The sequence below is a fragment of the Nycticebus coucang genome, chromosome X (genome assembly GCF_027406575.1).
Source record: "Nycticebus coucang isolate mNycCou1 chromosome X, mNycCou1.pri, whole genome shotgun sequence".
In the NCBI taxonomy this organism is placed as follows: Eukaryota; Metazoa; Chordata; class Mammalia; order Primates; family Lorisidae; genus Nycticebus; species Nycticebus coucang.
This window is the reverse complement of record NC_069804.1, coordinates 148,950,047-148,966,573: the sequence shown is the minus strand read 5'-3', so window position 1 is coordinate 148,966,573 and position 16,527 is coordinate 148,950,047. Positions and strand designations below refer to the sequence as shown.

Sequence of the window (16,527 nt, the reverse complement as noted above, 5' to 3'; positions counted from 1 at the left end):
TTGTTAGTACCAAAATGAGAACTAAAATTAAGGTTCCTTGATTATTACCACCCATTTCAACAATAATTGAAAGAGTCCTTAGTTCCTTTAGTGTATTTTTTAAATTAATGATCCAATCTCCCCTTCTGCTCATATATTTAAAAAAAAATGGCAAGGCTGGGCGAGGTGGCTCACACCTGTAATCCTAGTACTCTGGGAGACTAGTGGGTGGAGCTTAAGCTCAGGAGTTCAAGACAAGCCTGAAAAAGAGCAAAATCACTGTCTCTACCAAAAATAGGGAAACTAGATGAATGTTGTGGCTGGCTCCGGTAGTCCTAGCTGCTCAGGAGATTGAAGCAAGAGGATTGCTCAGGCCCAAGAATTTGATTTTACTGTAAGCTGTGATGCCATGGCATGTATCTCAACTTCTGCCTCAAAAAGAAAAAAGTGATTTTATGACCGTTTGAAATTTGATGGATTTATTCTACACGCTTCCAGAAAAGTTTGAAAATGACATATAAATTTACTTCTAAAATTATTTGTGACTCATACTACTTTTCAGATCCTTAGTGCTTAACATGGTGCCCAGCAATAAGGTTAGGTATTCAGTAACTGAAATAACCTCTTGTTATGACTTTGATAAAGCATCAAAAGTACTAGTTTGTACAGTAGCTGATGTTGAACTTTTGAATATCTAGAAAGTTTAATAGTGTATGAATATTTTAGGAAAAATTTTTACTGGACTTTGATGTCCAAAACTGATTATCTGTAACCTCACGGTTTCTGGGGTAGCTTTTCTTTTCTAGAGGGTTTGGAAGATATGTATCTATTTTCATGTTATCTTGTCACCTGGAAATACAAAATTGTTGCTTTAGTTTGACTTTTTAGTTATGCTTTGTCTCTGAGATTCTCTTTTTTTATTATTATGTTCATCTAATCTGATAAAGGTAATATGCGGATTTGGCTTTTCAAATGGGATTAGTTCAAGGGACAAAAATCTAGCTTAGTATCCCCATTTTTTCAGTCATTTCACTCTCCATTGCTAATTTCTAAGTAGCATATTTCCAGTTTAGATCAGTTGTATTTTGACTTAGCAATTCTAGCAGCTACATTTGATGAAGAAAATGTTAAAAGCATGCTCCACTAAGTTTCTGTGTAATTTAGGAGGGCAGTAGTAACTACCTTAAGGCAGAATTCAGATTTTATTTCCCATCTTAAAATGGGGATTTACAACTAAATTTAGGCCTAAAAGTGAGGCCATCTTTATACTATTGAAACCTTGATAAAGTCAATGGAGCAGTGTTCTACAGATCTTGAAAATCAGTTAGATACTTTTTCGGACCTTTATGATCCCAGTGTCAGGAGTAAAAGCAAATCAAGAGCAAAATCCAGCTACGCTACATTCAGATCAATTTAATGAATCATGAGTTTTATTTGGCAAACAAGTATAGAATACTCACTGTGTGTACAAGGCACTAGGAAGTGTTTAAAAGTAGAAAAGATACCTTAACTCTAATAACTATGTCATGGACAAAAATAATTGACATGAAATTATTTGGGAATACCTATAAAATAATGTAAGAATTCACTAGAAAGTAAGTTGCAGAATTGAGGGTAGTTGAATGCTGATGACTTTTGAGCTATCTTTGAAGGCTAATTAGAATTTTAAGAGATTAAGGTAAAAGTGAACTACCATTGTAGTAAGGAGAACTGCTGGAAAGGAAGAATGTTAGGGAGCAGTGTTAGCCACAACATAGGATGTAATCAGTGGTCGTATCATAAGATATAATTGTGAAAACATGATGGAGAGCTTAGAATGCCCAAGCTAAGGTATATGCAATTTTATTCATTAGGCAATGAGAAGCTTTATGTTTTTGTGGAAAAGAGTATTATCAAAATTATTCTTAGAAGGATAGAAAGAAGGCATTGAATTGGGGGCATTTTTAAACTAAGAATTTCTTATTGTGTATCAGTTATTACACTTTTATGTTAAGAATGAAATATTTGAGTGTGTGTGTATGTGTATGTATTAGTGAATCACAAACCTTTTTTCCCCCTTTTATTGGGAAAAATTAAGCATTACTTCCCTTAGATAAATCTTCTTTGAGTATTGCAATAATGTATTATTTCCTTTGCCTTAATCAGTTTCACAAGTAACATTAAGATAGTAATAAACCACAATTAGAAAAATCTTGAAGTCTCATTTAAGGCATTATTCTCAGCAAGAGTATCGTTTAAACAAGTATTTTTATGACTGTTTATCATTCTCTTGCTCATTATTATTAATAAAAATTTTATATGTTTCAGTTTATCATCAACTTTTTTAAACATTGAGATTTTAAAGAGTCTGCTTCATTGCTATGGCAATATTTCTGAACTGATGTTCGGTGGTGTTAAAAAATAAGTGTTTATGTCTCAAACTCTAATGTTCTTCTTTTTTCATGTATTCCTTTGACTACCAAAGGATTTCTTTATGTAAAAGTATTTGACTTTGGACTCACCATTCTGCTTATTCCTAATGTATATATTTAAAATATGTACTTAAGTAATGAGTTATGTTCAGTGTTTTGATGCCTAATACTTTTAATGTCTTAAACATTAGCTTGTAGTACAGTTATAAATACCATTGGTTTAAGTATCTGATTATTTTCTTTGTACTTCTTAATATTTTCTTTTATGATGCATTTTGATATTTACAACTTACATAAAGTAGGGTTATCTATCAGTTATGTAGAGTTGGAATATCTTTGACATTTGGCTGTTTTATTGCCTTTGGGCCTTTTGGCAGAGAAAGAATAGGCAGAGGAGAATATTGGTTCATCATTCTTCAGTCTTTTGAGTTGTTTAATCATCCTCAGCTGACTTAATTTATGAGCTGTTTAGAACTTACAAGACAAATTTTGCAGTCGGTTGTGGTTATTTGATAGAAATTAGAGTACCTTCAGAAATAGACACTATTCTGCCTTTATTTTTACAAAAATAATTTAGGATAACCTGTGTGGTTCACATTGAGGCAGAAAAGACGAGTAAAGTAATGGTTTTATTTTGATACTTTTGCTCATTGTCCTCATTAACTGCTTATCAGTGGATGGTAAGAGTCTTTAAAATTTCCATAATTACAAAGAGGCTTTTCCCCCTGTATTTTATTTCTGTTACTTAAAGAAAAATGTTTAAGACCAAGCATCTCTGTCTTACTATGGGATAGCGTTAGAAATAGTTATACATCAAATGCTTTAAGCAGAAAGAATAATAATAAAATACTTCAGTTATAATAATACCTGCATTTTGGTTTTCTTTTTTTACAGTAGAGAATTTCAATAACTTTTTCGTACATGTACTCTTGTATTGATGATTATAAGTCTTTATAAGAGAACTCTAAGGAACACTGTAGCTTATGAATTTACTAATTAGTCTCAATTTAAGTAGTAATGAATTGATGGAATTTAAATGGTAATTTTTATAATGCAGGACTAAAAAGTCTTGTATAATTTGTGCCGTGCCTTTTTATTTTACCTTTCATAATCCAGATATGTGATCAGTTTTGACTTTGGGTCTAACTGTCAATTGTCTTTCATTTAATAAGCAAGTGATGTTGATACTGGAAAACTAATAATCTTTAGTAATATTGCCTTAATTTAACAGCTCTACATTAACCATACTCCTCCACCACTATCCAAGAGTAAGGAGAGAGAAATGGACAAGAAAGATTTGGACAAGTCAAGGGAGAGATCCAGAGAAAGAGAGAAAAAAGATGAAAAGGACAGGAAAGAGCGGAAAAGGGTTTGTAATTTTTTAAAAACTAGTTTGGAAAGCTCTTTATCATGTACGGTAGTGTGTTTATTGCCTTTTAAAAAATATTAGTTTGTTCCTTAGCAGTCTGTTATTTTGGGTTTTAACTGGTATTTTCACCCTAAAGTGTGTTTGCATCTTCTACAGTAATAAGTATCTTCACCCTAGTAATCCCTCCCAGCTCTGCTTATTTTTCATGCCATTTTACCAAGTTTGTGACACTCTTCAATGCTAGTTAGCTGTACCCTTCTTGTATAAAAGTAATGAAAAAACATAAGCCTTTGGTCAACGTAGTTCACAATTCTTGGTTTTAGGATCACTCAAACAATGACCGTGAAGTACCACCGGACTTGAACAAGAGGCGAAAAGAGGAAAATGGAACAAGTAGGTAGACTTATTAATACCTTTGAAACAATTGTCAGAATGAACTGGAAAAGGCTTTCATGAGTCTCTTTTGTAATTTTAGTGGGGATTTCAAAACACAAAAGTGAAAGTCCATGTGAGTCTCCTTATCCAAATGAGAAAGACAAGGAAAAAAATAAGTCAAAATCTTCAGGCAAAGAAAAAAGTGGTGATTCATTTAAATCTGAGAAAATGGATAAGATCTCCTCTGGTGGCAAAAAGGTAAATTAGGAAAATAAAGGAATAATAGGCTTTTTCTTTAAAAAAATAAAAAAACCTTTGAGGATATAGCGAACATTTGGGGTTTGGAAAAGGAGGCACTGGGAGAGAGCAAGTTACTGGTTTGGAGAATTTGTACCAGTTCAGCCCCAAATTCCTGGGAGAGTTGTGTTAGTGTACTCTTGAGATTCCTTTCTTTTCTATTCCACTCCTACCTATTTCTGTTCATTGAATTTCAGTCTTTCTTTGTATTTTCTCTTTCTCCACTAATTTTCTGCTTTTAGTTTCTCTTTATTCTTAAAATTAAAATATGGTCACATGCATCTTCCCTCACCATCACAACGTCACAGAGTCTTTATTAATTGTAATTTGAAACTTTTTGTAACGTTTTCTTCTGCTAAACTCATTTTTTGAAACTTTTATGTGATTTTAAAATTAAGTATAAGGTATATGCTCTTACATATTAATGTATATTTAAAATCTCATGCATCTACCATAAAATAATAAGCCATCATTAAAGTGTAAATTGTTTACAAAGTATTATTGTGTATAATCAAAGTATATACCATATATTCATGGTTCATAAAAGCAGTTTTAGAGCATTATAAGGTGAACATTTTAATTCTCTATGCTTTAAAAGATAGGCTACTTGGGTGGTGCCTGTGGCTCAGTGAGTAGGGTGCCGGCCCCATATACAGAAGGTAGCGGTTTCAAACCCGGCCTCAGCCGAAGTGCAATTAAAAAAAGCTGGGCGTTGTGTTGGGTACCTGTGGTCCCAGCTACTCAGGAGGCTGAGGCAAGAGAATTGCCTAAGCTCAGGAGTTGGAGGTTGCTGTGAGCCGTGATGTCACAATACTCTACAGAGGGTGACAAAGTAAGACTCTTTCTCTTAAAAAAAAAAAAAAGAAATACATATATATATATATATATAAAACTAACCATTTTAAAGTGTACAATTCAGTGACATTTAATATATTTATCATATTATGTACTCATCATCTCTATCTAGTTCTAAAACATTTCAGCACCCCAAAGGGAAATTTTCTATTTATTAAGTAAAGAAATTTACTCCCATTTCCTCCTCCACTCAGCCCCTGGCAACTATAAATCTGTTTTTCTACAGATTTATCTCTTCTGAGAATTGTTTTTATTAAATTATAAACACATAGATCATGTATACATTAATGCATTTATGGGGTACAATGTGCTGATTTTAAATACATTTTGGAATACTTACATCAAACTAGTTAATATAGCCATCACCTCGTTTACTTAATTACTGTGTTAAGACATTTATACTCTATGCTTAATAGATTTGACATGTACCCTTGCAATATGCACCATAAGTGTGGTCCCACTGTTTATTCTCCTGAGTATTTATATAAATGGAATTGTACAGCAGTGTGGCCTTTTGTGTCTGTCTGCTTTCACTTAGTATGTTTCTGAAATTCTTCCATGTTGTAGCACATATAATTAATATTACATTATGTGAATATACCATGTTTGTTTATTCATTTGTTCATGGATTTTTGGGCTGTTTCTAGCCTTTGGCTATTACGAATAGTGTTGCTATGAACATCTGTGTGTTGCTACAAGTATTTATGCAAATACTTGTTTTTAGTTTTCTTGGGTATATAACCCGGAGTAGAATTTCTGGGTCATATGGTAATTCTATGTTTAACTTTTTGAGAAACCACCAAATTGTTTTCCATAGTGGCTGTGCCATTTACATTTGTACCAGCACTGTATCAGGACACAAATTTCTCTATCTCCTTGTCAACACTGGTTATTTTCTGGTTTTATTTTTTTATTGTAGCTATTCTAGTGAAGTGGTATCGCATAGTGGTTTGACTTGAATTTTCTTAATGACTAATGATGTTGAGCATCTTTTCATGTGCTTATTGGCCACTTATATCTTTGGAGAAATCTGTTCAGATATTTTGGACATTTTAAAATTGGGTCATTTGTCTTTTTGTTGCTTAATTGTAAGAGTTCTTCATATATTTCAGATACAACATCCTTATAAGATATATGATTTGCAAATGTTCTCTCCCATTTTGTAGGCTGTCTTTCCACTTTGATGATAGTGTTCTTTGATGGATGAATGTTTTTACATTTGGTGAACTCCAGCGTATCTTTTTCTTGCTTGTGCTTTGGTGTCACCTTAAGTAAATTTTTGAAGAAAAATTATGGCTGGGGGGTGATAAAAAGGGATTTTGAACTTATTTTTATATTTGGATTTTCCTTTTCCCAACTAATTTCACCATTCCTTATAGGAGTCCAGGCATGATAAAGAAAAGATAGAAAAGAAAGAGAAACGGGACAGTTCAGGAGGAAAGGAAGAGAAGAAGCAATATCCTTTTCATCTTACTGATGTTTTCAATCAGTGTAATGGAAAGCTTTGATACTGGTCATTTTAATTTTATTTTTTATTTATTTTTATTTTTTTTTTTATTTTTGTAGTTTTGGCCGGGGCTGGGTTTGAACCTGCCACCCTCGGCATATGGGGCCGGCGCCCTACTGACTGAGCCACAGGTGCTGCCCGATACTGGTCATTTTTAGAATTGTACCCTTGTAGTATCTTGTCTAAATGCCTAAGGGCTTATTTGTTTATAAATGGTCTTTCCAGTTAATCCTTTCAAATTTACGAAATCTGAAAGTGGGAGACTTGATATTCTTGATTTAAAAAAAGAAATTCTGTAGTGACTGAGGTGTTCTATGTCACCAAGCAATTTATGTTTCTTCTGGCTGTAATATCACTGAAAGGAAGAAAAGAAAGATAGTCCCTTAGGTTGGAGGCATAGGGAATAGAAGAACAAAATGATGTGGCAGATGAGCAGAGCTGGTAGAGTGTGGTTGGGGCTACCAGGCTGGTCAGGGCCAATGGCCCTTGCAAGCTAAGGCATTGGACTAAAAGGTGAGACACTTTCCCCCTCCTCAAAGTTGTTTTCCCTTAATTTGTCATCTACTCATAAGTCCTCGGACAAGCACAGATAATGAAGACTTTCAGTCAAGGTGAGTGTTCTCTCACCTTTTTTCCATTTAAAGATAGAAACATCAAATGAGGTCTGATAATATTGAAGAAAGTGGATTCATTTTGCAAGATACACTACTTGAAATTTTCTCCTTAATATTATGACCAAGTTTTTGGGTATAGATGCAAAACAAGATTTACGGTCATTTTGCAGCTATTTTCATTTTAAGCTTGCTGATTAGCCATGATTTTTTTTTTTGTTTTTAAGTACTAAGATATATTTAAGAACATCTGGCTTTCTCTTCCCCACTCATTCGCATCTTCTCTGGATTATTACTCTTTTGAATGAAGTACCTATAGCTCTGTAAATAAATGGTGGTGGTATCTGCATTTTATAGGTGAAGAAACTGAGACTCTGAGAGGTTAAGTTGACGAAAGTCACAGAGATACTAGTTAACAGAGCCAATACTCAGACTATGTCTTCTTATCCCTGGTGTTCTCTGCTTTCTTTTTGCCTTCTCATGCATACATGTTATCCAAAGATTTTTTGCTTAAGTTTTTGTGCTGCTTTTTCTAACACTGTTCATGTTTTACAAAGCCGAAAAACATGGTCTGCACTTTTAGTTTTGGAATTTTAAAGTGTGTGTCTTTGTTTTTAAACCATTTAAAATAAAGTGTCCATTGTAGTAGACAGATAGCCTTTTTTTGAGCACTTAAAATCTTCTGGATAGTAATTGTTTGGTGGTGCCTTAGGGTTATTGAAGTAAATAGGACAATTTGCCCTTTACATGTAATGGTTCCAAATAACTGTATTTGGAGTTGCCGACTCTGCTTTTTTATAGTCCATTTTCTTGCTTCCATATTAGCTATTACTTCTTAATATATTAAATATACTTGCTGTCTATCCTTTCTCCCTAATATTATTGGTGCATCTAATCTTTTATGAAGCTAGGTAGATAACCAGGGCTCTTTACTGATGTTTAAATAGAGTGAGAAATGTCTGAGAGAGTTCTATAGAAGCATATGAGCCATTAGAGTTTGGATTCAGCACCTGAAGAGTGGTGTGCTTTTTCTGCTTTGTTATTCTGTGCTTGTTTTTTAAGTAGTAGAGTAGGATAAACAAGAGTTTTGAAAGCATCTAGAATTTAATAATTAAAAAAAATCAGATGGTAAAAGAAATATTACTGCTCATTCTGCATTCTTGTTGCCTCTTGCCACCCCCACCCCACCCAAACAACTACCTGTCTTCCTTGGAGAGCTAGAAACTCTTAATTTTTCATTGGATTTTTATTCTTTATCTTAACCTTTCTTTTAATTCGACATTTTGTTTCACATGTGGTTTCCCTATTAAAAAAAACCAAAAAGCTTACATCTCATATCTTCATTCAGAATGGGTCAGTCATTGTCACTGACAGTTTTGATTATGATTTTACACATCTTTTTACTCAGTACCTAAACATTAATCTTTTGTATGTGAAGGTTATACTACAGATTTGAATTTCCTTACCCTGGCCATGAATTTATACCAGTTTATGTATTTTCTTAGGAACAAAGGCATGAAAAGACTGGCTAAGTTAGTTGTTTGGCTGGTGGTTTTATAGAAGCTTCTAGATTATGATATCCTTTTAAAGATGCATTTAGTTTGATGTTCACCATGCAACGTCTTGTTGACAACTTTGTAGTATCTTCTTGGGTAGACTCTTAATTTTGTGAAGGTTTGGTTGATATTTTCCTTTTTCTGACTTTTTTTGGATGCCTCTATTTGTATACTAGGCTTGATCAAGTCTTTCTGTTTTTCTTCCTTTTCTTCTAGAGGTCTCATCATTCTGATTAGCACCATACACCTATAGGCTACTTCTAAATCTGCTATCTGCCTGCTCTCCCTTTTTTCTACTCTATAGAAAGGAGAAATCCTAAATATGTCACATTTCCATGATTAAAAGACATCATTAATTGGAAGATTTCATTATTGGTTTTGAGAACAGTTTTTTGAGGGAGGTGGGTAGAGAAATGACATTGATTTGTAACTATCCTGATTCAGAAACATTAAAATGATCACATCGGAATTAAAAAATACAGTATATAAATGTGACCCAGATTAAATTTCTTCCAGTCTTATGTCTTTTTCTTTTGTCTTCTATTTTTAGTTGCAAAACTTTCTGCCTCTTTGCTGTATCCTCTGTTACCTGTGAAGTCTTTTTTCAAATTGATCTTAGCTCTCCCTGAGTTGATATTTTGAATATTATTAGCCGATTTGCCTTTAAGATTTTCTCCTACTTTAAATCTTTTTTAAAAAGTTCCCGCCTATTAAAATTGTCTTCCAGAATCATCTTTGACCTCTCAATTTTTATTTGGTACATGTGGTCCTTAACTCAGCAACCTTTGGAGAGTCCTTTAGTAACCAGATGCTGTCCTAAGTTGATACTTGCTCCCAGTCCTTGAGAAGTGTGATTTTTTTTTTTTTTTTTTGAGACAGAGTGCCACTATGTCACCCTTAGTAGAGTGCTGTGGCGTCACAGCTCACAGCAACCTCAAACTCTCGGGCTTAAGTGATTCTCTTGCCTCAGCCTCCTGAGTAGCTGGGACCTGAGTAGCTGGGACTACAGGTGCCCGCCACAATGCCTGGCTATTTTTTTGTTGCAGTTGTCATTGTTGTTCAGTTGGCTTGGGCTGGGTTTGAACCCGCCAGCCTGGGTGTATGTGGCTGGTACCCTACCCACTGAGCTACGGGCACTGCCCAAGAAGCACGATCTTGTTTTTTGTTATTTTGGATTTATGACTTTGATTTCCAAGAACATTAGCAGTTAGCTCTGTCCTATCCATAATCTGTATTTTTAATCTGTCATATTCCTGTTATAACTCTCTATTCCAGCAAAGCCAAATATACTTTCCAAGTCCATTTCTCACCTCTAGTCTCACGTGTGTAACCTAACTTGTATCCTGTAAACCCAAGTTTGCAAGTTCCCAGCCCATTGGTAGAATGTGGCTTGTTAAGATGTACCATCTTGGCCTTATACAATGTTTAATTTTTTAATTGCCTTTAAAAATCAAAAGAATTAAAAAATCCAAATTTCAGTTTCTCTTAAGGAATTGGAGTATTTGGTAATATCATGCTCTGATTTCTGCATGGCCACAGTCAGCTAGGCCTGCCTCCTTCCTGCCTTTCTTTAGATCAAGCAAGGTCCGCTCTTCTCCCCTCCCTTCATTTCTTTCCCTTTCTTTTCTTTTTCTTTTAGTTTACTTCATTTGTTTCCATTACATTCCTGGCCTCTGTAGACAATTGAGTTTTGTAATTCTTGCTCTAAGACTTTTTCTTTTTTCCTCCTTCAGCCTATATTGGAAACTAACCTCCTAAACTCTCAAAAATTTATTATTTTAGAAATGTGTTGCCATTTTAAGGCATATTTCTAGATGCTGATAATAAATGTTGGGATAGAGAGTATTTAGGTTTTTTCCTTAGTAGCTTCTCATTGTTTACATTTGTGCTTGAGGGCTTGCTTGTTACATATTCTCATACCTACATTGTGATTTTTGTTGAAGGCAGTAACTGCATGCCTTCCTTCTAATCAACCAAGTATTTTTCTTTATTATCTGCCATTCAGTTAACTTTACATAGAGTGTTAATTTACAGAGATATTAAGTGTGTCACTTTGGGGTCAGTGTGCATGATAAGGAGGAGTAACAATGACTTTCTTTTCTTGGCCATCAAAAGAAGATTCAGTTTACGCCATTTGATAGAAAGGAAAACGATACTGATTAAAAATAAGTTTCTTTGTATGCTGCAACATATTTTTTGAGGGCAGGTTTAATCTGTATGTAGTAACCATCAAATGCGTATAAAATTCTTGTTAGGTTGAAATAATAGACAAATTTATTTTTTCCTCTTCATTATCTTTTATGCTTTTTAAAAGTATTAAGTGTAAGTTCTGTGAAGTAATATTCATAGACATGAAACAGTTGAAGAGGGCACGAAGAATTTTCTATTTCCTTGCATTTCTGCTTAAGGTAGACCAAATAGTTACTAAGGTTCTGGGGTTCTTTTTGTTTGTTCGTTTGTTTTTAATATGGGCATACATGTGGACACTTATAAAAGGCTCCCATGCCACATTTGTCCCTGAGTTTATCTGTCCCCTATCTACATATTTATCCTGAGAGGCATTTCTGGGTGCAGTTAAGATTCAGCTTAACAGAATTCTAGTTTTAACTTTCTTGTTACATTTTGTACACATAAAAATATCTCAGGAACTGTTTGCTGTAGGAATTCCTAAGTTACAGTATAAGGAATAAATGAAGAAGTGAAGTGGAATTAGGATGGCTGTTCCTGTGTCTTTCTCCTTATAACTTCTTTCTTCCTCATAAATGTTTGTTTCACTTATAAAATGCCAACTTCATCCTTCTATCCTTTTTTACTGGGGGAGTGAGTGAGAGGGAGAGAAACTAAGATCAAGAAATCCTGACAGCTTCAAACAGTAGCAAAAATGTCGGGAATGCAATTCTGGGATGCCTCCTTTGAGGTGAAAACTACTTTACCAAAAGTAAGCTGTTAGAGTTGCTCTTAAAGTTTTGTTGTTGTTGTTGCCATCACCATCAAGAGCATTCTTTTATGAGAAATCTGTGAACTACTGAAACATTTCTTAGGACCTTTTTGATGAATTTGATAAAATTTAAAAGTGTGCATGTTTATAAGGACATACCTCCGATAAGATGGCTGATTTTATATTTGCCTTTTCTTCTCTACTTTGATTACCACCCTATTGTTCTTTTTTATAGACCACCCTAATTTTCAAACTTAATTCTTGCTGTCGCAACTCCCTATAATAACATCATTTAAAATCAGCAGCCTCAACTCTTTGAGGATATTTGTACATAGGAGGGCAGGGTGGAACATAAGAAAACGACAACCTTACTAATACAGCAGGATCTAACTGTTTCTGCTCCCCCCCAAAAAAAAAGTGGGGTGAAAACTTAGGAGGTCCAGATAATTACCAGTCCGAAATGATATTTACAAATATAGTCTTGTCTCAGCAGAGTGGAACATGACCTTTTGTTGGAATATATCCTGCACATGTAGTATTATCAGTACAATTTATAGCACCAGTAGAATATAGGTGTCTGTGATAGAGGACAGAAGATTGTGAACTTAGCCTGAAGTAGAAAATTTTTGAGGAACGGCAATTGCACTAGCCATGAAAAAGATAGACCTGTGTGACCCCCTTACATTTAGAACCTGTGGGGTTTTTTTTGTGTACAATGGTTAAAGGAGCACATATTTTAAAAGTTGTTAATAAAAAAAAAAGCTTAGGAGAATGTTGCAGGTAGTGTGTAAAAGCTGAGTTTAGCACTGTTTCATCACAATGTGGCTTTCTTCTTGATGGCAGCTAGCTTTTTCTGAAGTTCACTGAATTTGGGGGTGGTTTTCAAGTTTGTAATCCCAATACTTCAGCATTATTTTATACTCTCTGGACTCTGCTGAGAGACTGACATCCAGTATCCTCTTTCCACTTGCTCTTGTGCTTGCTGATTTGTCATTCCAGGGTATGGACAGACCCCTAAGCTGAAGGTCTCCCAGAGGAGGATGCCAAAGCGCCATGCGTCACTCTCAGAACGATATCTCCCATAATTAAGAGCTTCTGGTGCTGTCCATTTAATGGGAATCTGCTTTAAGTCAGAAGATGAATACACACCACCATCCTCTTGATGAGACATTCCAAAGTCACTGATTTTCAGAACATTATTTCAGCTCCAGGCAGTTTCTTGCAGCAAGGTCCCTGTGTATACAATTTTTATTCGAGATACGCCACCCAGAAGCAGCATCTAACGAAAATTTCACTAACTGAGTTATAGCTCATCCTTCTTTCTCAGAAAGGAGAGGAAACTGCCCCCTGGAACCAGTTCTCTAATGATGTAGATAGGCTGTCTTTGTGTGCGAACTCCTATATAAGTTTGACAATATTGGGATGATTATATTTGCTTGAGGATTTTGGCTTCTTGTAAAAATTTTAATTTCAGTTCCTGGGAAAGATCTTCTTTACATGTTTTAACAGAAAAAACAATTTTATCCTTTAATGTACCCTTAAATACATCATCAAATTCCCTTGCCCTGCAATTCTCCTAATGTGACATCTTTATAATTGAGAACCCATTTCTTAACCTCCTAGTTACGGCCAGACAGTGATACCACGATGCTCTTAATTGGAACATTGACCTTTTTTATTTGCAATTTAAAAAATTGAGATAAAATTCATATAACATAAAATTCGCCATTTTAAAGTATAGAATTCAGTGGTTTTAGCATATTTGCTATGTTATGCAACCATCGCCACTGTCTAATTCCACAACATTTCTGTCACCCCAAAAAGAAACTCTATGCCTGTTAGCAGTCACTCCAAATTATCCCCTTCCCTCAACCCCTGGAGACCACTAATGTATTTTCTGTCTATGGATTTGCCTATTTGGGACATTTCATATAAATGGAATCATGCAATATGTGACCTTTATGTCTGGGCTCTCATCATGTTTTCAGGGTTCATTCATGTTGTAGCATGTATGTACTCCATTCCTTTTTATGGCTAAATGATATTCCATTATATGGTTGTATACCACATTTTGTTTATCCATTCATTAGTTGATGGACAGGAACAATGACTTTTAAGTATTAAATTATAAGTTCAACATTAGTATATCTGCAATTATAATTGATAATGTCAAGATTATACATGGTGTGAACAGAATGCTGTGTAGAAATGGTATGTAAATTATTTGTCAGCATTTCATGCAAGTGTGATTATTTTCTAAAGCCCCTTCTGGCTCTGGTTTTATGAAATATGTGAATGTAGTATTTTCATCAATAAAACTTAATGCATTATGCATTAGTTTAAATTTTGAATGAGAACAATGTTAGGCAGATATGAAATTATTTGCCACATGTTGTAATGATCATGTTTTGAATTTATTTCAATATGCAGTATTTGAAAAATGTCAATACATAAAGGAAAGGATATGAGTATAATTGAGTCAATATATTTTTAAAGCAATTTTTATAATTTAGCAGACATTGCATCTTAATATAAGTCACTATTAAAATTGTGTCCTTGTGAAAAATGTGATGTCATTTTTCTTTTTTTGTTGATCATGTAAAATATTTCCTTTTCTTTACTACATGTTGTTTACTTTTAAAAGCTATTGCTTACCCCTGTGGAATGTTTTACTTGTTTCATCTCCTCGGTTCTATGTCTTTCTTTTTTTTTAAGTCATCATACTGTGTCCATATTTAATGGCTTCTAGGAGTGGACAATAAGAAATACATAAATATTTTACCCTTTTCTGGGGACTTAATTTAAGCTTTTGTTATTGGCTCATTAACTTCTTTCTTTCTTTTGTTCTTTCTTTCTCTCTTCTTTTCTCTCTCTCTCTTTCTCTCTTTCTTTCTTTCTTAAAATCTACATCTCCCCCCTCCCTCTCTCCCTTTCCCCTTCCCCCCTCACCCTTTGCATTCCTCCTATCTCTCCTTTCTTCTCTTCCTTTTCTTAATTCCATCTCTTCCTCCTTCTACCCCCTCTTCTCCACCTCCCGCTCTTCTCCCCCCTCCTTCCCTCTGTCACTTTCCTCCTCTCTTTCTGCCCCCCTCCTCCATCCCTCCCTCTCTCTCTGTCCTCTTCCCTCACTCCTCCCCATCCTCCCTCTCCCTCACCGCTCCCACTCCTCCTTCCCTCTCCCTTCCTCCCTCCCCCTTCCTTCCTTCCCACTCCTCATCCTCTCTCCCCCTCCTCTGCCCTGCTCCCTCACCCCTCCCCCTCCTCTTCCCTGCCCCACCCCTTCCTTCTTTGTCTATCAATATAATCACTTTGTTTCTTTCAGGTGAGATTGGAATGAAATGAAAGTGTTCAGCTGTGACCAGAAATTTATTTTCCTGAGTAGATTGCCGAGAATTATGAATGAAGAGGGCCCATTTGCATCTCCTTAAATTATTGAGTTATCTGCTTTATTGCTCCATGTGGAAAACTTAAAATTGTTGAGTTGTGCATTACTGTATTTCAACTTGTTGCTTAGTTTCTTCATGTTTTTATTTCAGTAATGGCTGAAAGTGTTAACTGTTTCATATTTTTAGCACAATGTGCTGCATACAATTCTCAGCAAGCAAATAAGGTTACATGTGTACAGAATTTCACTTTAGGTTAATGAAATATTGCTTGGGTTTAGTTTTTTTTTAATTCTGAAATGCTTTCTTTTTATTGTTTGAAACTGAAAATAAACAGTTTTTGAACCATTTTGAATTTACCTCATTTTAAAACTCAGTTTTAATTTATTATTTGGCCTGTTTTTAATATTAGTTACTAAAAACAAAATGGGAGCACTGTTTTATGCAGTGCTTAGAAATCATTTTTATATAATACATGTACATTAAAACTTATTTAAAAAAGAAAAAGGTACCAGTACTCACTTGTCCCTTGCCATTTTTTCTTGTAATTATGTTAGAAAAATCTTGGTGTGTGTGTGGGGGAATCAAAAGTTAACTGTGTTTTAATTCTGCAGCTACAGGAGCTTTGTATTGCTGAACTTTCATCTGGAAAAGTTTAACAGTAACATTTTTAAAACAGATTTTTTTATCTACTGAATTCTACCAGTGTAAGCTTTTTTTCTAAATAAACAATAGTTTTCTGAAATGATTGTATATTATTGTGTATGTTGTTGCTTATTCAGAATAACTCAGCAAACATAATTTAACAAGGTACCTAGTTCTTCTCAATTCTGTCTTACCAATGGGAAAAATACCATTTGATTACCTCTGTACCTAAACAGTGGACTGATATCACAGCTAGATTTACATACTTTGTCTTTAGTTCCTTGGAAACAATGATACCTAAACAAATTAAAATTTTCAGAGAATGATGGAAAGGATGTAAGTTTTTAAAGCATTGAGAAGTGCTGAGTATATTTTATTATTAGCAAAGGGGGATAAATTCTGATGCCTCTTTTCAGTAATTGTAATTGCAAAAATTGGTGAGCAGAGTATTTATGGGAGGGTGATCTATTCACTGACTATTGATTACCCATAATGTGCCTGGCATAAAACAGGTATTTTGTTAGAGTGGTTTTTGACTTTTAGAAAATAACTTTGGTTCATCTTAAAATCCTTAGCCTGAAACATACTAGGAAGAACTTTC

General features: G+C 34.5%; 1 protein-coding gene and 1 pseudogene across 6 annotated transcripts in view; one reads left to right on the top strand and one right to left on the bottom strand.

Annotated features, from left to right (window-relative positions):
• Window positions 1-16,022, top strand: part of THOC2 (THO complex subunit 2) — a 135,333-nt gene extending 119,311 nt beyond the window's left edge. For 3 of the 6 annotated variants that reach the window (XM_053579581.1, XM_053579579.1, XM_053579577.1), the window contains exons 34-39: window positions 3,622-3,759; window positions 4,083-4,152; window positions 4,235-4,392; window positions 6,666-6,742; window positions 7,359-7,404; window positions 12,898-14,464. In XM_053579581.1, the coding sequence (XP_053435556.1) occupies window positions 3,622-3,759; window positions 4,083-4,152; window positions 4,235-4,392; window positions 6,666-6,742; window positions 7,359-7,386 (471 nt within the window). In that variant the 3' untranslated portion in view covers window positions 7,387-7,404; window positions 12,898-14,464. Of the gene's footprint in view, window positions 1-3,621; window positions 3,760-4,082; window positions 4,153-4,234; window positions 4,393-6,665; window positions 6,795-7,358; window positions 7,405-12,897; window positions 14,465-15,220 lie in introns of those variants that run through there. The other 3 variants (XM_053579580.1, XM_053579578.1, XR_008377564.1) reach the window with 3 other exon arrangements.
• Window positions 12,809-14,580, bottom strand: LOC128577036 (tyrosine-protein kinase Fer-like; annotated as a pseudogene).
• Window positions 16,023-16,527: the final 505 nt, after the last annotated feature.